The sequence below is a fragment of the Symphalangus syndactylus genome, chromosome 13, assembly GCF_028878055.3.
Source record: "Symphalangus syndactylus isolate Jambi chromosome 13, NHGRI_mSymSyn1-v2.1_pri, whole genome shotgun sequence".
In the NCBI taxonomy this organism is placed as follows: domain Eukaryota; kingdom Metazoa; phylum Chordata; class Mammalia; order Primates; family Hylobatidae; genus Symphalangus; species Symphalangus syndactylus.
In genome coordinates this window covers 31,118,856-31,139,826 of record NC_072435.2, presented here as the reverse complement: position 1 = coordinate 31,139,826, position 20,971 = coordinate 31,118,856, and the positions used below count along the sequence as shown (strand labels likewise).

The window sequence follows — 20,971 nt, the reverse complement described above, 5'->3', positions numbered from 1 at the left end:
GATATCTTTTTTTTTTTTTTTTTTTTTGAGACCGAGCCTCACTCTGTTGCCCAGGCTAGAGGGCAGTGGCACGATCTCAGCCCAGTACAACCTCCACCTCCCAGGTTCAAGCGATTCTCCTGCCTCAGCCTCCTGAGTAGCTGGGATTACAGGCACCTGCCGCCACGCTCGGCTAATTTTTGTATTTTTAGCAGAGACAGAGTTGTTATGTTGGCCAGGCTGGTCTCAAACTCCTGGCCTCAGGTGATCGACCCTCCTTGGCCTCCCAAAGTGTTGGGATTACAGGTGTGAGCCACCACACCTGGCCTGATTTATTTTCATTTGGGTATATACCTAGCAGTGGGATTTCATTTTCACCCGAGTCTTTTTTTTTTTTTTTTTGAGACGGAGTTTCGCTCTCGTTACCTGGAGTGCAATGGCGCGATCTCAGCTCACCGCAACCCCTGCCTCCCGGGTTCAAGCAATTCTTCTGGTTCAGCCTCCCAAGTAGCTGGGATTACAGGCGTGTGCCACCATGCCTGGCTAATTTTGTATTTTAGTAGAGACGGGATTCCTCCATGTTGGTCAGGCTGTGAACTCCTGACCTCAGGTGATCTGCCCGCCTTGGCCTCCCAAAGTGCTGGGATTACAGGCATGAGCCACAGCCCCTGGCCTTCACCTGAGTCTTATAGCAGCTCTCTGGAGTAGGAAGGGCAGTGATTTCCTTCTCTGTTCAGATGAGGAAGGGGGCTCTAGGTGGGATAGGAGAACTCTGGAGACTGGAGTTCTTTTGTGAAACAGAAGCCCTGGAAATGGGCAGTCTGATAAAATGTACAAATTTTGGGGCATTTTATAAGACAGTTATCCTACTTCTCTTCCAAAAGTCAGTTTCATGGGAAAAACAAGTGAAGGGACTGTTGTGGATTAAAAGAGAGTAAAGGCCGTCGCAGTGACTCAGCCTGTAATCCCAGGACTTTGAGAGGCCGAGGTGGGTGGATCACCTGAGGTCAGGAGTTCAAGACTAGCCTGGCCAACATGGTGACCATCTCTACTAAAAATACAAAAAAAATTAGCCAGGTGTGGTGGTGGGTGCCTGTAATCCCAACTACTTGGGAGGCCGAGGCAGGAGAATCATTTGAACCCAGGAGGCAGAGGTTTTAGTGAGCTGAGGTCACACCATCGCACTCCAGCCTGGGTGACAAGAGGGAAACTCTGTCTCAAAAATAAATAAATAAAATAAAGAAGCAGCTTCCTAGAGCAGATTTGGTTGCTTAAATTGAGGCCAAGTTTCTGGAGTTTTTATTGATAGTTGACAATTACAACTAAAATTTTTTTTTTTGAGACAGAGTCTTGCGCTGTCACCCAGGCTGGAGTGCAGTGGTGTGATCTCGGCTCACTGCAAGCTCCACCTCCCGGGTTCACGCCATTCTCCTGCCTCAGCCTCTCTGAGTGGCTGGGACTACAGGCACCTGCCACCATGCCTGGCTAATTTTTTTTTTTATATTTTTAGTAGAGACGGGGTTTCACCGTGGTCCCGATCTCCTGACCTCGTGATCCTCCCACCTCGGCCTCCCAAAGTGCTGGGATTACAAGCGTGAGCCACCGCACCCAGCCCAAAATTTTTTTTTCTCACTGTCACCCAGGCTGGAGTGCAGTGACGCAGTGACGTGATCTTCAGCTCACTGCAACCTCCACCACCTGGGTTCAAGGGATTCTCCCGCCTCAGCCCCCATGTAGCTGGGACGACAGGCATATGCCATATCACTCAGCTAATTTTGTGTGTGTGTGTGGCATATGCCCTAACACTCAACTAATTTTGTGTGCGTGTGTGTGGTTTTTTTTTTTTTTTTTTTTTTTTTGTGATGGAGTCTCACTCTGTTGCCCAGGCTGGAGTGCAGTGGCGCAATCTTGGCTCACTGCAACCTCCGCCTCCTGAGTTCAAGCGATTCTCCTGCCTTAGCCTCTGGAGTAGCTAGGATTACAGGCGCGTGCCACCACACCTGGCTAATTTTTATATTTTTAGTAGAGACGGGGTTTTACCATGTTGGCCAGGCTGGTCTCAAACTCCTCACCTCAAGTGATTCACCCACCTTGGCCTCCCAAAGTGCTGGGATTACAGGCTTGAGCCACTACACCCGGCCTATGTGTGTGCATTTTATTTTTTTATTTTTTTTTTTTATTAATTTTTTTTTTGCACACAAAAACAATAAACATTTTCTAAAAAATACATACAAACAAAAAGATGCGCATCAAACATATTAGGAAGGTTGCACATGGGAAGTCGGGGAATAGAAATGGGGGGTGGGAGTTAAAATAAATGAGAGAGGGACTTTATATGGATCAGTGATAATAACTCAATCCTCTATTTGACAAAGAAGAGGGAGAAGGAAGAGGAAGAAAAAGAAAGTGGGATAAAGGATCAGAAAGGGAGGAAAATAGAAAAAATTAGAGTATGACTCCAGGGTAGACCTGTTTTGTTGTCACTGAGTTGGTTGGTTGGTTTGTCTGTTGTATTTTTCATGTTTCGCCAAGTTGGCCAGACTGGTCCCGAACTCCTAGCCCGAAGTGATCAACCCGCCTCGCCCCCCAGAGTGCCGGGCCCACAGGCGTGAGCCACCACGTCCAGCCCCCACATTGCTTCTGGCCTCCGTGGTAGACCTCCCAGACGGAGCGGCCGGGCAGAGACGCTCCTCACTTCTTCCCAGACGATAGGTGGCCGGGCAGAGGCGCTCCTCACTTCCCAGACGATGGGTGGCTGGGCAGAGGTACTCCTCACTTCCCAGACGGGGCGGCCGGGCAGAGGCGCTCCCCACTTCCCAGACGGGGCGGCCGGGCAGAGGCGCTCCTCACTTCCCAGACGATGGGTGGCCGGGCAGAGGCGCTCCTCACTTCCCAGACGATGGGTGGCCGGGCAGAGGCGCTCCTCACTTCCCAGACGATGGGTGGCCGGGCAGAGGTGCTCCTCACTTCTTCCCGGACGGGGAGGCCAGGCAGAGGCGCTCCTCACTTCTTCCCGGACGGGGTGGCCGGGCAGAGGCGCTCCTCACTTCTTCCCAGACGGGGCGGCCGGGCAGAGGCGCTCCTCACTTCTTCCCAGGCGAGGCGGCCGGGCAGAGGCGCTCCTCACTTCCTCCCAGATGGGGCGGCCGGGCAGAGGTGCTCCTCACCTCCCAGACGATAGGTGGCCGGGCAGAGGCGCTCCTCACTCCTTCCCGGATGGGGCGGCCGGGCAGAGGCGCTCCTCACTTCTTCCCGGACGGGGCGGCCGGGCAGAGGCGCTCCTCACTTCCCAGACGATGGGTGGCCGGGCAGAGGCGCTCCTCACTTCCCAGACGGTGGGTGGCCGGGCAGAGGCGCTCCTCACCTCCCAGTCGGGGCGGCCGGGCAGAGGCGCTCCTCACTTCCCAGACGGGGCGGCCGGGCAGAGGCGCTCCTCACTTCCCAGACGATGGGTGGCCGGGCAGAGGCGCTCCTCACTTCCCAGACGATGGGTGGCCGGGCAGAGGCGCTCCTCATTTCCAGACGGGGCTGCCGGGCAGAGGCGCTCCTCACCTCCCAGACGATGGGTGGCCGGGCAGAGGCGCTCCTCATTTCCAGACGGGGCTGCCGGGCAGAGGCGCTCCTCACTTCCCAGACGATGGGTGGCCAGGCAGAGGTGCTCCTCACCTCCCAGACGGGGCGGCCGCGCAGAGGCGCTCCTCACTTCCCAGATGGGGCGGCCAGGCAGAGGCGCTCCTCACTTCCCAGACGATGGGTGGCCGGGCAGAGGCGCTCCTCACCTCCCAGACGATGGGTGGCCAGGCAGAGGCGCTCCTCATTTCCAGACGGGGCTGCCGGGCAGAGGCGCTCCTCACTTCCCAGACGATGGGTGGCCGGGCAGAGGCGCTCCTCACCTCCCAGACGGGGCGGCCAGGCAGAGGCGCTCCTCACTTCCCAGACGGGGCGGCCGGGCAGAGGCGCTCCTCACTTCCCAGACAATGGGTGGCCGGGCAGAGGCGCTCCCCACTTCCCAGACGGGGCGGCCGGGCAGAGGCGCTCCTCACTTCCAGACGATGGGTGGCCGGGCAGAGGCGCTCCTCACTTCCCAGACGATGGGTGGCCAGGCAGAGACGCTCCCTACTTCCCAGACCGGGCGGCAGCCGGGCAGGGGCTGCAATCCCAGCAGCCTGGTAGGCCAAGGCAGGCGGCTGGGAGGCGGAGGCTGCCGCGAGGCCAGACCACGCCACCGCACTCCAGCCCGGGCAACACCGAATACCGGGTGAGCGAGACTCCGTCTGCAGTCCCAGCACCTCGGGAGGCGGAGGCGGGCAGAGTACTCGGCGGTAGGAGCTGGCGACCAGCGTGGCCAACATGGCGAACGCGTGCCTGCAGCGAAAGGAGCGCGACGGCAGTCCCAGGCAGTCCGCGGCGCGGGGAGCAGCGAGCCGAGTAGATTGCAGCGTGGGCCCCAGAGAGAGGGAAAAAAGAAAGAAAGAAAGGAAGGGAGGGAGGGAGGGAGGGAGGGCATTTTATTTTTTTGAGACGGAATTTCCCTCTTGTTGCCCAGGCTAGAGTGCAATGGCATGATCTCGACTCACTGCAACCTCTGCCTCCCGGGTTCAGGCAATTCTCCTGCCTCAGCCTCCTAAGTAGCTGGGATTATAGGCACCTGCTACCACGCCCAGCTGTTTGTATTTTTAGTAGAGACCGGGTTTCGCCATGTTGGCCAGGCTGGTCTTAAACTCCTGACCTCAGGTGATCTACCCACCTCGGCCTCCTTAATTGCTGGGATTACAGGCATGAGCCACCGCACCTGGCCAGAAGTTACTTTCTTTGTGCCTGTTTTCTCAGCTGCAAAAGAGGGGTAACAAAGTGCCAGCCCATTAGATTGTCATGGGAATTAAATGACATAATACATACAAAGAGCTTAGTAGAACAGTGCTTGGCACATAGTAAGTGTTAGATAAATGTTGGCCATTATTATTTTATTATGTACCAAATTTCTATAATTCTGCTGATGGACACGGGTTTGTTTTGGTGTGTCTATTAATTCACAGCCATTTGAGTAACAGTATGTCCTAAATGCCAAGGAAGTTATTGGTTCTAGGGATACAGTGGTTTCTGGAGTTTACATTCTAACGGAGGAGGGGCAGTAAACATATAAACTAGTAGTGTAGCTTAGCGCAGTGGTGTGTGCCTGTGATCCCAGCTACTGGGGAGGCTGAGGTTGGAGGATCACTTGAGCCAGGCGATTGAGACTAGCTTGGGCAACATAGTGAGGCCCTATTTCAATCAAAACAGTGGGCAACATAGGCCCCATCTTAATCAAAACAAAAACAAATAGCATAATTCAAGATAGAAGAGGATGTGGATCTATTTTAAATTAGGTGGCCAGTATGGACTTCTCTAAGGAGGTGACAGTCGAGCTGAGACCTAAAGAATGTGTCCCTCAAGAAGTTGAGGGAAGAAGCAGCGGGAAGCCCTAATGCCAAGGTCCTAAGGTGGGAGCAAGGATGGGAGCAATGATGATGTTCTCTAGGATCAGCCTCCCGAGTAGCTGGGACTACAGGCACGTGCCACCACGCCTGGCTAATTTTTGTATTTTTAGTAGAGGCGGGGTTTCACCATATTGGCCAGGCTGGTCTCGAACTCCTGACCTCAAGTGATCCGACCACCTCCCCTAATTTTGTGTATTTTTAGTAGAGACGGGGTTTCACCATGTTAGCCAGGATGGTCTCCATCTCCTGACCTCGTGGTCCTCCCGCCTTGGCCTCCCAAAGTGCTGGGATTACAGGCGTGAGTTGCCACGCCTGGCACACCCAGCTAATTTTTTTTTTTTTGTACAGATGGAGTCTTACTTTGTTGCCCAGGCTAGTTTCGAACTCATGGGCTCAAGTGATCCTCATGCCTTGCCCTCCTAAAGTGCTGGGATTACAGGTGTGATCCACTGTGTCCAGCCTGCTGTAGTTTTGTCGGAGAGAAACGATGGTGGCTCAGACTAGAGTGGTGTTTGTGGAAGTTGAGAGAAGTAGATGGACAATGCTGCTGTGAATGTGTATCAGCATTTTTTTTTTTTTCAGACGGAGTCTCACTCTTGTCACCCAGGCTGGAGTGCAGTGGCACGATCTTGGCTCACTGCAAGCTACGCCTCCCGGGTTCACGCCATTCTCCTGCCTCAGCCTGCCGAGTAGCTGGGACTACAGGTGCCCGCCACCATTCCCGGCTAATTTTTTTTTTCTTTGTATTTTTAGTAGAAACGGGGTTTTACTGTGTTAGCCAGGATGGTCTCAATCTCCTGACCTCGTGATCTGCCCGCCTTGGCCTCCCAAAGTGTTGGGATTATAGGCGTGAGGTACCGCGCCCAGCCGAATGTGTATCATTTTTGTGCCCACTTGGGTATTTCTTTCTTTTTTTTTTTTTTTTTTTGAGACGGAGTCTCGCTCTTTCGCCCAGGCTGAAGTGCAATGGTGCGGTCTCGGCTCACACCCGGCTAATTTTTTTTTTTTTTTTTTTGAGACAGAGCCTTGTTTTGCCCAGGATGGAATGCAGTGGCGCCATCTTGGCTCACTGCAAGCTCCACCTCCCGGGTTCATGCCATTTTCCTGCCTCAGCCTCCCGAGTAGCTGGGACTAGGCGCCCGCCACCATGCCCAGCTAATTTTTTGTATTTTTAGTAGTGACAGGGTTTCACCTTGTTAGCCAGGATGGCCTCGGTCTCCTGACCTCGTGATCTGCCTGTCTCTGCCTCCCAAAGTGCTGGGATTACAGGTGTGAGCCACCGTGCCCAGCCCACGCCCAGCTAATTTTTGTAATTTTAGTAGAGATGGGGTTTCACCATGTTGGCCAGGCTGGTCTCGAACTCCTGACCTCAGGTGATCTACCCACCTTGGCCTCCCAAAGTGATGGGATTTGTAAACCCAGCACTTTGCGGGAGGCAGAGAGGCAGGAAGATTGCTTGAGCCCAGGAGTTGGAGATCAGCCTGGGCAACATAGTGAGACCCTGTGTCTACAAAAAAAAAAAACCCATAAATTAGCCAGGTGCAGTAGTGTGCACCTGTAGTCCCAGGACTCAGTAGGCCGAGGTGGCAGGATCACTTGATCCTGGGAGGTTGAGGCTGCAGTGAGCCCTGATCTTACCACTGCTCTTCAGTCTGGGTTCACAGAATGAGACCCTGTTTCAATAAAACAAAACAAAAGGTAAACATGATATTTGGTGTTGATGGCAGTTGAGTAATGAATTTTATTTTATTTTATTTTTTTGAGATGGAGTCTGTCACCCGGGATGGAGTGCAGTGGCACAGTCTTGGCTCACTGAAACCTCTGCCTCCTGGGTTCAAGCGATTTTCCTGCCTCAGCCTCCCAAATAGCTAGGATTACTGGTGCCCGCCACCAACACACCCAGCTAATTTTTTTTTTTTTTTAAATAGAGTCTCACTGTGTCGCCCAGACTGGCATGATCTCCGCTTACTGCAACCTCCTCCTCCCAGGTTCGAGTGATTCTCCTGCCTCACTGTCCCGAGTAACTGGGATTACAAGCGCCTGCCACTACGCCTGGCTAATTTTTGTATTTTCTGTAGAGAAGTGGTTTTGCCATGTTAGCCAGGCTGGTCTCGAACCCCTGGACTCAAGTGATTTGCCCACCCTGGCCTCCCAAAGTGCTGGGATTACAGGTGTGAGCCACCACGCCTGGCCATAATTTTTTTTGTATTTTTAATAGAGAGGGTGTTTCACCATGTTGGACAGGCTGGTCTCGAACTCCTACCTCAGGTGCTTCACCCATCTCAGCCTCCCAAAGTGTTGAGATTACAGGCATGAGTCACCGGGCCCAGCTGAATAATGAATTTTAAACAACTGCAGAGCAGTCTGTAGAGCTATGTAGGAATGTAGGTCGTGGAGAGCAGATTTATTGTCAGGGACTTTTTATATGTAGCTGTTGCTGGAAGAGTTCGGGGAAGGGGAGTGCTTGTTGGTGTTGACTCAGCCATGATAAAAAAGGCTTTTTTGAGGAAATGGCATTGGAGTTGGGTTTTGAAGGGGAAAGGCTTAGCTAGGCATTGAGAGGAAGAAATGGTGCATTTTGCGAGGGTGGAATGTTGTGATTAAATTTTATTTTTTAATAGCAAACTTACTGGCCAGCAGAACTTGAATTGTGTGAAAATTATTCTTAGTTATTACTAAATCCTTTTCAGTATGAGTAATACATTTGCTGCAGAATTATTAATGAGTTTGGTTACATGATGCAGCCCAAGATCTTGATGAGTTGTTTCATAATACATGATGTAAAGTCTGTATTTCCTTTTTGAAATCTGAAAAAATTGTGATTCTGAAATACTTCTGGTTGAAGAGATTTCAGATAAGATACAGTAGACCTATTCTGCTTCCTACTGACCTCAGAGAAGTCTTGGGATGGCCTGACCTCTGATTGCCTTTTTTTTTTTTTTTTTTTTTTTTTTTTTTGAGATGGAGTCTTGCTGTCGCCCAGGCTGGAGTGCAGTGGCGAGATCTCGGCTCACTGCAGGCTCCGCCCCCCGGGGTTCACGCCATTCTCCTGCCTCAGCCTCCCGAGTAGCCTGATTGCCTTTTTTCAGCCTCATCTTCTGTCACTTTACAGATTTAAAAAGCTAAAAACAAGGCTGGATGCGGTGGCTCATGCCTGTAATCCCAGCACTTTGGGAGGCCGAGGCGGGTGGATCACTTGAGGTCAGGAATTCAAGACCAGCCTTAAATAACATGGTGAAACCCCGTCTGTACCAAAAATACAAAAATTAGCCAGGTGTGACAGTAGGCACCTGTAATCCCAGCTACTCGGGAGGCTGAGGCAGGAGAATTGCTTGAACCTGGGAAGCGGAGGTTGCAGTAAGCTGAGATCACGCCATTGCCCTCCAGCCTGGGCAACAGAGCGAGACTCTGTCTTTAAAAAAAAAAAAAAAGGTAAAAGCAATTCCTGTTTACATGCTCTTTTCGTGCCACCATGTGTTTTGCTTGTGTGTTATACTTAACTAGTGGCTCTTCTCAGCACCTCTTCTGCTGTCATGCTAGTTTGAGCCACCATCATCCTCCCTCACCTTAACTGTGACATCTTCCTACCCCCATGGCTTTCCATCATGCTTAGAAGAAAATCCAGAATCCTTCCATTGCATGCAAGAGCCTTCATGATGTGGCCCCTCGTTCCAACTTTTCAGCCTCTCTGTCATTCCTATCCCTAGAACATGCCAAGCACTTCTGCTTCAGAGCTTTTGCATTTGCTGTTTTCTCTATTTGGAATGTTCTGCTCCCAAATATCTGTGTGTTTGTCCTTTATTTCATTTTGATTTTTGCTCATATGGCATCTCCTCAGAAAGGCTTGTATGATTTCTGTCTCAAATAGTGTTCTCCATCATTCTTGATTCTTGTCACACTTGATTTTCATCACTTTTTCACATATTATATATCTATTTGTTTATCTGTCTCCTACTTTTTCATGAGGGCAGGGACTGTGTCTGTCTGATTCACTGCCTTATTTCCACACCATAGAAGGATGCCTGGCATAGTAGGTACTCAATAAATATTTGTTGAATCAATTGTTTCGTGCGGTATGGATTGGAGCCTGTCTATTTCCTAGATTCGAGGTGTGATGCCTCAATGCAGTTAGAACCAAAATGATTTTTTTTTTGAGACAGTCTCACTCTTGTTGCACAAGTTGGAGTGCAGTGGCATGATCTTGGCTCACTGCAACCTCCGCTTCATGATTTCAAGTGATTCTCCTGCCTCAGCCTCCCAAGTAGCTGAGATTACAGGCGCCTGCCACTACGCCCGGCTAATTTTTGTATTTTAGTAGAGACGGGGTTTCACCGTGTTGGTCAGGCTGGTCTCAAACTCCTGACCTCGGGTGATCCACCTGTCTCAGCCTCCCAAAGTGCTGGGATTACAGGCATGAACCACCGTGCCTGGCAAACCAAAATGATTTGTGTATTTTTTGTTCTTCTGTGATTCTGCAAGCTCACTGTTCTGTATCATCAGGTTAACAATGTTTGCCTTACAGGCTGCGGGCCTCTCGGGTGCTTCTTGTCGGCTTGAAAGGACTTGGGGCTGAAATTGCCAAGAATCTCATCTTGGCAGGAGTGAAAGGACTGACCATGCTGGATCACGAACAGGTGCGCTGTTGTGAGCTCATTCCTCCCCTGCTCTGGCTCCCCTTTCCAGCATGAAGATCTGCAGATTTTGTGAGTTCCTACTTGTGCCTTAAGGGCTGTGAAAGGAGGGCTAACATTAATGAACCATTGCCTCTGGAGACTGAAGGTGCTATTGTTGGGTTTGAATTCCACCTCCACCACATCTATCTGGATGAGCAGTAGAGACTCACATCCCCTCATTGAGCTTGCCTGTCTGTAAAATGGGGTTAATAATATCTCCCTTGGTGGTTGCTTATGAGGAGGCATAGAGAAGTGTTTTTCCAATTTGTGCCTAAAAATGACCTGAGTGACTAACTGAAAATGTAGAGTGGCCTGGAGGCTTTGTGGTGCCCTAGCTTTCACCCTTAGTGATTCTCATTTAGGTCTGAGATGAGCTCAGGAGTATGTGCATTTAAAAGGTGTTTTAGGGCCGGACGCAGTGGCTCATGCCTGTAATCCCAACACTTTGGAAGGCTGAGGCAGGTGGATCATCTGAGGTCAGGAGTTTGAGACTACCTGGCCAACATGGCGAAACCCTGTCTTTACTAAATATACAAAAATTAGCCAGGCATGGTGTGCACCTGTAATCCCAGCTACTCGGGAGGCTGAGGCACAAGAATCGATTGAATCTGGGAGGTGGAGTTTGCAATGAGCTGAGATGGCACCACTGCACTCCAGCCTGGGCAACAGAGCGAGACTTTGCCTTAAAAAGAAATAATAAAAGATGTTTCAGGAGATTATGATTTAGATGGTCCACAGACATCACTTTAAAAAACACTGGATCAGGCCGGGCATGGTGGCTCACGCCTGTAATCCCAGCACTTTGGGAGGCCGAGGCAGGCCGATCATGAAGTCAGGAGATCGAGACCATCCTGGTTAGCATGGTGAAACCCTGTCTCTACTAAAGACACAAAAAATTAGCAGGGCGTGGTGGTGGGCGCCTGTGGTCCCAGCTACTCAGGAGGCTGAGGCAGGAGGATGGCGTGAACCTAGGAGGCGGAGCTTGCAGTGAGCCGAGATCACACCACTGCACTCCAGCCTTGACAACAGAGTGAGACTCCGTTTCAACAAAAAACAAAAACAAAAAAACAAAACAACACTGGATCGGAGAGAATGTGGGCAGACTGCTTTGTATAGTGCTTGAACCTAACAAGTATCCAGTAATTAGGAATAATGATCTGACATGCTGTTTGTTTGTTTGTTTGTTTTTACGAGATGAGTCTTGCTGTGATGCCCAGACTGGAGTGTAATGGCGCAATCTCTGCATACTGCAACCACCGCTTCCCAGGCTCAAGTGATTCTCCTGCCTCAGCCTCTCAAGTAGCTGGGATTACAGGCACGCGCCACCACGCCTAAGTTTTGTTTTGTTTTGTTTTGTTTTGTTTTGTTTTGTTTTTGAGACGGAGTTTAGCTCTTGTTGCCCAGGCTGGAGTGCAATGGCGTGATCTTGGCTCACTGCAACCTCTGCCTCCCAGGTTCAAGCAATTCTCCTGCCTCAATCTCCCGAGTAGCTGGGATTACAGGCATGCAACACCATGCCTGGCTAATTTAACATTTTTAGTAGAGACGGGGTTTCTCCATGTTGGTCAAGCTGGTCTTGAACTCCCGACCTCAGGTGATCTGCCCACCTCGGCCTCCCAAAGTGCTGGGATTACAGACGTGAGCCACCACACCCGGCCATGCCTGGCTAAGTTTTGTATTTTTAGTAGAGATGGGGTTTTACCATATTGGCCAGGCTGGTCTCGAACTCTGACCTCAGGTGATCCGCTGGCCTTGGCCTCCCAAAGTGCGGTGATTACAAGTGTGAGCTACCATGCCCTGCTGACATAATGCTGTTTGATTAATATTATAATGGTAGAGCTCAACTCCAATGTAGTTTTCTCTGACCAGGCTCATCTTCAACGTGAAAATAAGTGCTTCTCTCTCTACATTCCCGTGCCTCAGTGACATTTTATTTATTTTATTTATTTATTTTGAGGCAGAGACTTACTCTGTCGCCCAGGCTGGAGTACAGTGACACAACCTCAGCTCACTGCAACCTCTGCCTCCCGGGTTCAAGCACTTCTCCTGCCTCAGCTTCCGTAGTAGCTGGGATTACATAATTACTTCATCTGGTTGTAAGAATCCAACATTGGAGGCCAATCATAGAACAGTGTGATTCTGATACCACAGGTGTGAGCCACTGCAACCATCTTAGAGCGTATTATTTAGTTTACATTCAACAAGCATCTGAGAGCACCTACTGGGTGCCCTGAAGTCTGCTAGGTGCTGGTGATAGAAAGATGCTCACGGTGTGGTTCCCATTCTCAAGTTTTTTGTTTTTTTTTTTTTTTCCGGAAACCAAAGCAGGCTACCTGACTCAGGTTGTGGTACATGAAAGATTTCTTGGAGTCCTGATCTGAGCTAAGTCTTAAAGAACAAGGAGGGTTTGTCAAGATTAGGGCCTGTGTTTTAGGCAGGGGACATAGCAGTGTCACAAAGGCACCCAACAGTGTGGTAGAAATGGAAGCTAAAAGTAGTTTGGTGTTTTTAGAGTGTGAGACCAAAAGTGGTGGGTAGGGACAGATTGCTGGTGAAGTCCAAGTCAGGAGGGGCTCCTAGGAAGCCCCACTGTAAGCTTTTACTTAATCCTCTGGGTGGTGCAGACTCACTGAAGATTTTCAAATGACAGGAAGGGTGACATAGTTAGCTTTGGGCTTTATGTGTAGATCACTAATTACTGTATAAACTATGGTTGGCACAAAATACAGGGCAGAAGACCACTTAGAAGGCAGTTTTTAGTAGTTTAGGTGAGAGGTGAAAGTGGCCTTGCTGATAGGGATGGCAGGAAGCACACAGATGTGAGAAATAGATTTAGGTGGTAGAATTGGGAGGTCTGTGTATGGGAGCTTAAGGAAAGCCAGGAATAACCAGAGCAGCTGACACTGAAGGGGCTAGGCACTGTTCTCAAAGCTGCAGTTGTATTATCTCATTGAGTCCTCACAACATATCTGAGATCAAGGACCCATTACCATCCCTGTTTTACAGATGGGAAAACTGAGTAAAAGGAAGAAAAGTACTGGCCCATCCAAGGCCCCAGTAGTTAGTGGTATGGCCGGGACCCAGGCATCTGACTCCAGAGCCCATGTTCTCAGCCACCTCACTATGGACCACTCTCATGGAAATAGCAAGGATATGAAGACCAGGCTTCTGGCTTGAGTGACTGGGTGGGTGGCTGGTGGACTCCAGAGACAGCACACAGAAGCGGGCAGACATGTAGGGTCTATGGATATCTGAGAGAAAATGGCTGGTGGGCAGTACAGTAGAGAAGACTCGAGTGGATCAGGAAGAAATCTGTACCAGAAAGAGTGATTTGAAAAATAACAGCAGATTTTGGTAGAAACTAAAAGAGGCATTGAGTTGGTTTATGGAGCTATACAGAGTGAAAAGATAAGTAATTCTGAGATGGAAGCTTGGGGACAGCCACACCTAAGACGGCCCAGATTGAGACTAGAATGTGTAGCACGGGAGGAGAGCATAGCAAGGAAGATGTGATCTGTGGACTGATAGTGATGAAGTGATAATTGTATGTGTATGGTTTTTTTTTTTTTTTTTTTTTTTTAAGACAGTCTCACTGTCACCCTTGCCGGAATGCAGTGGGCACGATCATGGCTCACTGTAGCCTTAACTTCCTGGGCTCAGGGTATTCTCCCACTTAAGCCTCCCAGTAGCTGGGACTACAGTGCACGCCACCACACCTGGCTAATTTTTCGTATTTTTTGTAGAGACTGGGTTTCATGATTGTTGCTCAGGCTGGTCTTGAACTTTCTGGGCTCAATTGTATGTTTTTTTTGTTGTTTGTTTTTTTGAGATAGAGTCTCACTTGTCGCCCAGGCTGGAGTGCAGTGGTGAGATCTTGGCTCACTGCAACCTCCGCCTCCTGGGTTCAAGTGATTCTCCTGCCTCAGCCTCCCAAGTAGCTAGGATTACAGGTGTGTGCCACCACACCCGGCTAATTTTTGTATTTTTAGTAGAGATGGGGTTTCACCATGTTAGCGAGGCTGGTCTCGAACTTCTGACCTCAAGTGATCCATCCACCTCAGCCTCCCAAGCTGCTGGGATTACAGGCGTGAGCCACCGTGCCCGGCCTCAACTGTATTTTTTTTTTTTTTTTGAGATGGAGTCTCGCTCTGTTGCCCAGGCTGGGGTGCAGTGGCACGATCTTGGCTCACTGCAAGCTCCACCTCCCGGGTTCACACCATTCTCCTGCCTCAGCCTCTCGAGTAGCTGGGACTACAGGCGCCCACCACCATACCTGGCTAATTTTTTTGTATTTTTTAGTAGAGATGGGGTTTCACCGTGTTAGCCAGGATGGTCTCGATCTTCTGACCTCGTGATCTGCCTGCCTCGGCCTCCCAAAGTGCTGGGATTACAGGGGTGAACCACCGCGCCCGGCCCTCAACTGTATGTTTTTATCCATGTCCTCGTTTTATATGGGATTCCCACATTCTTGTTGAGGTTCACACGGTTGTTGAGCCAGGATTTGAATCAAAGATTGAATCCAGCCTGAATTATTTCAGAGCCTTACTGTTAACCATTGTGTGGTGCAGCTTCTCAGCACATAATGAGATCCCTGAAGAAGCAGGATGGAATGGGTCAAGGATATAGGGTTAGCCTGGAATGGGAAGTGGGCCAGCTCATTTTCTTGGAGGAAAAGGTAGTAAGATAGAGAGTGTGCTGTGGATGGTTGGTAGGAGGCGATGAGGGGAGATTACTTCTGTTGTACCTAGTCTTGGTGAAGGTGGCGAGGTTATTTGCAGAGATTAATGGTTAAATTAGATGTTTGATGTGTGAAGAAATACTTTGAGAGCAGTATGGAATCTGTAATCTTACTGGTGGCTGTTAGGGGATTATATTATCCTGTCTTTGTGGCTCTGCTCTGCTGATGTTCAGCCTTAAGGGTGAAATAATTCCTCTGTTCCAGTCCCCACTCATCTCTCCACCTCTCTGAGTTCTTTTTTTTTTTTTTTTGAGACAGAGTCTCACTCTGTTGCCCAGGCTGGAGTGCAGTGGCATGACCTGGGCTCACTGCAGCGTCTGCCTCCCAGGTTCAAGCGATTCTCCTGCCTCAGCCTCCCGAGTAGCTGGGATTACAGGCGTGTGCCACCACGTCTGGCTAATTTTGTATTTTTAGTAGAGATGGGGTTTCACCATGTTGGTCAGGCTGGTTTTGAACTCTGGACCTCAGGTGATCCGCCTGCCTCGGCCTCCCAAAGTGCTGGGATTACAAGCGTGAGCCACCGTGCCTGGCCATAGTCTATTTATATTTTTAAAAAGTCCATTTCAAGCATTCTTAATTGTGTCTGATTTTTGCATAAGTTTGATTTTTTTTTTTAAGTTTTCTCATGAGGTTGCAATTTTTTGTTGTTTTTTGAGAGAGGGCCTCTCTGTGTTGTCCAAGCTAGTCTTGAGCTCCTGGCCTCAAGCAGTGATCCTCCTGCTTTGGCATCCCAAATTGCTGGGATTGCAGATGTGAGCTACTGTGCCAGGCTGCACTGATCTACTTTTTTTTTTTTTTTTTTTTTTTTGAGACGGAGTCTTGCTCTGTTGCCCAGGCTGGAGTGCAGTGGCGTGATCGCGGCTCACTGCAACCTCCGCCTCCTGTGTTGAAGTGATTCTCCTGCCTCAGCCTCCTGGGTAGCTGGGATTACAGGCACACACCACCATACCTGGCTTATTTTTGTATTTTTCGTAGAGACGGCATTTCACCATGTTGGCCAGGTTGGTCTCAAACTCCTGACCTCAGGTGATCCACCCGCCTCGGCCTCCCAAAGTGCTGGGATTACAGGTGTGAGCCACCGTGCCCTGCCCACACTGGTCTAGTTTTAAACCACTGGAAGACAGAGACTTAATCCTTTAAACTACTTGTGTATTTCCCCAAATGCTTATAGTTGGGCACATGCTAAGTATTTAGTCAATTCTTGCCACTGGTAATCAGTCATTTGTTAGCAGTTACAAATTTGCATAGAAGAAGAAAGCATGGATTTTTTTTGTTGAGAGTGAATTTTCTTTATAAACACAAGGGGGTGCTCTTTAACCATCAATGACCAGTTTAAAAAAAGTTTAAAGTCATTTTAAAGCCTTAGAAGGAAGCCTGCATAAGGCAAATTGCTACAGGAACAGTAATACATTTTAGGGCTGTGCACAGTGTTTCATGCCTGTAATCTCAGCACTTTGGGAGGCTGAGGCAGGCGGATCACGAGGTCAAGAGATTGAGACCATCCTGGCAAACGTGGTGAAACCCTGTCTCTACTAAAAATACAAAAATTAGCTGGGCGTGATGGTGCGTGCCTGTAGTCCCAGCTTCTTGGGAGGCTGAGGCAGGAGGAGAATCATTTGAACCTGGGAGGCAGAGGTTGCAATGAGCCGAGATCACGCCACTGGACTCCAGCCTGGCAACAGAGCAAGATTCTGTCTCAAAAAAAAAAAAAAAATTTAAGTGGTAGGTATTTTAGCTATCCTTTAAAATTTAAAGATTCTCTTTAAGATTTATTTTCCCTAAAAATACAATAATTAAAAAATACATGTATTATTCCTAGGTAACTCCAGAAGATCCCGGAGCTCAGTTCTTGATTCGTACTGGGTCTGTTGGCCGAAATAGGGCTGAAGCCTCTCTGGAGCGAGCTCAGAATCTCAACCCCATGGTGGATGTGAAGGTGGACACTGAGGATATAGAGAAGAAACCAGAGTCATTTTTCACTCAATTTGATGCTGTAAGTTTCTTTGTATAAAATCTGCTGTGGGAATTAAACAAATTAAGGTGCTAGTTGTATATACTTTCAAATCCCAAAGCAATCTGAGAGCATTCAAATATCAAATTCTGAGCTTTTTCCCAAGAAAATGTATAAGCTGTTCTGTTGTTTAGGCTTAGTATATTGTGTGAATGTGTTGCTACAGAGGTCCAGTCTGTTGCATCTGCTGTAGTTGTTGGTGACTCGCTGTCTGCTGGCTTCTTCTTTGGGCATGTGTTCCCTCAGCCAGGTTTCGTCTTTGGTGTTTTGTCTTCCTTCCAGAATCTTTGCACATAACTTTAATCCATGTCATTGCAAATGTTTTCCTCCGAAAACTTAACAAGTTGGTGATTAATTTCTGTGGCAGCGGCATTTTTTTGTTAGAAATATCAAACTACAGCTTGTGTTTTGTCTTAAGAAAAGCACACCTGATCTTGGTCTATGTCTGTCTGTCTGTTTCTCACAGTCACGTTGACCATGTTGCCATGGATAACTACAGAAAAATCACTGTAGTCATAAGCCAAATGAGGCATATCCAGCCTCATTTAGTTTTACTGCCAAATCTTTGTGGAGGTGAAAGGATAAATTAAATTCTTTGTCAGTGTCTGCGACCTTTCAGACATAGTTCCCTGCATTCTGGAAAAGCTTAACAAATCTTAATAAATGTGAAATAGTCATAGATGAGCTACTAGTTTTTTAAATGAAAGGCCCCAGTATGTTACATGAGAGGTTAGAATTTGGGTTGGGTAGTTTTTTTTTTTTTAACACCTTTTTTTATTTGAGATGGAGTTTTGCTCTTGTCGCCCAGGCTGGAGTGCAATTGTGCGATCTTGGCTCATGGCAACCTCTGCCTCCTGGGTTCAAGTGATTCTCCTGCCTCAGCCTCCCAAGTAGCTAGGATTACAGGCGTTCACCACCATGCTTGGCTAATTTTTTGTATTTTTAGTAGAGATGGGGTTTCACCATGTTGGTCAGGCTGGTCTTGAACTCCAGACCTCAGGTAATCCACCTGCCTCGGCCTCCCAAAGTGGTGGGATTACAGGCATGAGCCACTGCACCCGGCCTGTTTTTCACACTTTTATTTATTTATTTCTTTTTTTTTTTTTTTTGAGATGGAGTCTCACTCTGTCGCCCAGGCTGGAGTGCAGTGGCATGATCTTGGCTCACTGCAACCTCCGCCTCCCTGGTTTAAGCAGTTTTCTGCCTCAGCCTCCCGTTTTTACACTTTACTATTTCATATGTGCATCTGTTCAAATATGGGCTTGGAAGGATGGATCATCTGTGCATTTGTCCTGTTTTCTTTTTCCTAGTCCCTTCTATTTTTTAACTTTAGGTATTGGGACACTTTCCATTTAGACATAAGTCTTCATTTTCTTATCTGTAGTAACCACATTTATTTTATGCCAGGTGTCCCTTGAACTTGTAGAATTAGAGGGTTTGTTAAAACTGAAGTGTGAGGCCAGTTGATTGTGTAATGCGTGTGCGTGGGGCCGTGTTGACTGCCTTGCGGGCCGTGTTTGGCTGGTCCTTGCAGGTTTTATAGTTACTTTAGACTCTGCAGGGTTCCATTTGATCAATTGGTTGCATGTTCACCTGTGGATTTCTTACTTTTTAGATGGGATTTTTCCTTGGGTGGCTGCATCCTTTGAAACACCAAAGGAACACATTTCTCTGTGAGTGTTATTTCGGTATTCAGGCTGCTAGACAACAGCAAAGAGGGTCTATCAAGTGAAAATGTCCTTTTGTTCAGGAGAAAGCATGTGCAATTTGGAAGTTGTCTTTTGACCATGATCACAAAGCTTCTCCCGAAAAGATGAAAAGATGGTATTTTGTGCAGCAGAACTTAGCCATTTCCAATACCTCAACTTACTGGAATACAACCTGGAGGCCCCAGAGCAACACTGATAATTCCACTGAGTGAATCACCAGTTCATTGTCTAAGCCTGAATGGAAGGTCACTTGGTCTGTAACCTTTTCTTTTGTCCTTAAATTCAGATAAAGTTTCACACCGCAATCTGTGGAAAAATGATCTCAACAGGACTTGTTTATCTTCTTTATCTTAACATATCAATCAAAAGGAGGGGGGAAAAAAAGCCCTTGTATTTAAACATGACCTTTGGGTCAATTTAAAAACCTGGTTTTGCTTCTCCCTGTAGCTTATTTGGATTTTAATAGATTTAACAATATAGAAACAACTTGCTAAGTTATTTTTTTATGAAAACTATGAAATGTGTATATGTTCATGGATTACAGAAAACATTCGTTGAATGGCTTTTACTTTTTAGCTAAACACATTTTATTTTGGCTGCAGAACATGACGGTCTCATAACTTAACGTTTTCTACACATTGAAACCTGCAACTTTTCTTTTGTCTTCTAGCCATAGGACCCAAAGAACCTGTTGTACCAGTTTGAAACGTGCTTTAAACATGCCCAGAGAGACTGTTCATTAAGATTTATTTAGACATCAGGGCAGCGATTCACAGTTTGCAAAACTCACACCCAGCCAATTTCTTTCTTTCTGCAGGTGTGTCTGACTTGCTGCTCCAGGGATGTCATAGTTAAAGTTGACCAGATCTGTCACAAAAATAGCATCAAGTTCTTTACAGGAGATGTTTTTGGCTACCATGGATACACATTTGCCAATCTAGGAGAGCATGAGTTTGTAGAGTAAGTGTTGGGAGAGGAGGGGAGAACGTAACATTTTCTCCTTTTCATACCTTTTTTTAAATTATGTATTTATTTATGTGTAGAGACAGGATCTATGCTATGTAGTTCAAGCTGGTCTTGAACTCCTGGGCTCAAGCGATCCTCCCACCTTGGCTTCCCAAAGTTCTGGGATTACAGGCATGAGCCATTGCACCTAGCTGACAACATAACATTTTCAAAATTTAGTCTTATTTACTGGTAGAAAACAACGATCTAAGGAAAGAATTTGATTATAATACTTAGAACATTTTGAAACCAAGTCATTAACAACTTACCAAATATAATATATTGTGGGTTCAGAATTTTAGGAGCTATGCCTTTGCCTCCGGAATGATGGACTAAATCTAAAGCCTAAAGCAAGCAGAGTTTTACGGCAATGAAAGTACACCACATGGGTATTTGTTTAATCAGTCTGGGCTTCAGGTGGTAAAGTCACATTTTCTGCATAGGGAAGGCTTGCTCTGATTGTAAACATTTGTTCCCCAGCTTGGGCTTACTTTTTTTGAGACAGAGTTTCGCTCTTGTTGCCCAGGCTGGAGTGCAGTGGCGCGATCTCGGCTCACTGCAACCTCCACCTCCCAGGTTCAAGTGATTCTCCTACCTCAGCCTTCCCAAGTAGCTGGGATTATAGGCATGCGCCACTAAGTCCGGCTAATTTTTTGTTTTTAGTAGAGATGGGATTTCTCCGTGTGGGTCAGGCTGGTCTCGAACTCCTGACCTCAGGTGATCCGTGCACCTCGGCCTCCCAAAGTGCTGTGATTATAGGCATGAGCCACTGCGCCTGGTCTGCTGACATGTTTTCAAGTTGAGAGATAGTAAAATGAGTACAAAATAGTTGGGTGACTCTGGAGGCATTTTCAGCCAAAGTCTACCTTGGAAAAGGTGTCCAATATCCAGAGACACTCCTCTGGTAGAACAAACAGACCTCATTCTCTCATTTTGAACATTGAGGCTGCAGAACTTGGTAATTCTCACATGACAGGACTTGCCGTGTTTTGACTTTGTAGTCTCTAGGTGAAAGATGGCAGATGATATGTTATTGTAAAACTATACGAGTTAGGTATTTTGGCTGCAGTTTCTGACCACCCCCTCCAAAACCCTCCAACTTGCTAATTGAGAGGGAAAGACAGGCTCTGTGAGATAGGAGCTTCCTACCAAGAGACTGAGAACTCTTCTCTTGTTCAGCCTCTCAGGCAAGTCACTGAAATTTCTCTGGTCTCCAAGTTTCTTGCCTGTAAAATGAAGATGGGGCAAGGACAGTCATGTTCCAGACATCTCCTAACTCTAGTGTTTTATGGCTTTAGGATAATCTAGTTCTTTGGGCATATTATTATTATTATTATTTTTATTTATTTATTTATTTTTTTTGAGACGGAGTCTTGCTC

General features: G+C 47.7%; 1 protein-coding gene across 2 annotated transcripts in view; it reads left to right on the top strand.

Annotated features, from left to right (window-relative positions):
* Positions 1-20,971, top strand: part of SAE1 (SUMO1 activating enzyme subunit 1) — an 88,210-nt gene that overhangs the window by 5,400 nt on the left and 61,839 nt on the right. For both annotated transcript variants that reach the window (XM_055237493.2, XM_055237494.2), the window contains exons 2-4: positions 9,979-10,090; positions 16,687-16,860; positions 19,405-19,547. In XM_055237493.2, coding sequence (XP_055093468.2) covers positions 9,979-10,090; positions 16,687-16,860; positions 19,405-19,547 — 429 coding nt within the window. The remainder of the gene's footprint in view (positions 1-9,978; positions 10,091-16,686; positions 16,861-19,404; positions 19,548-20,971) is intronic.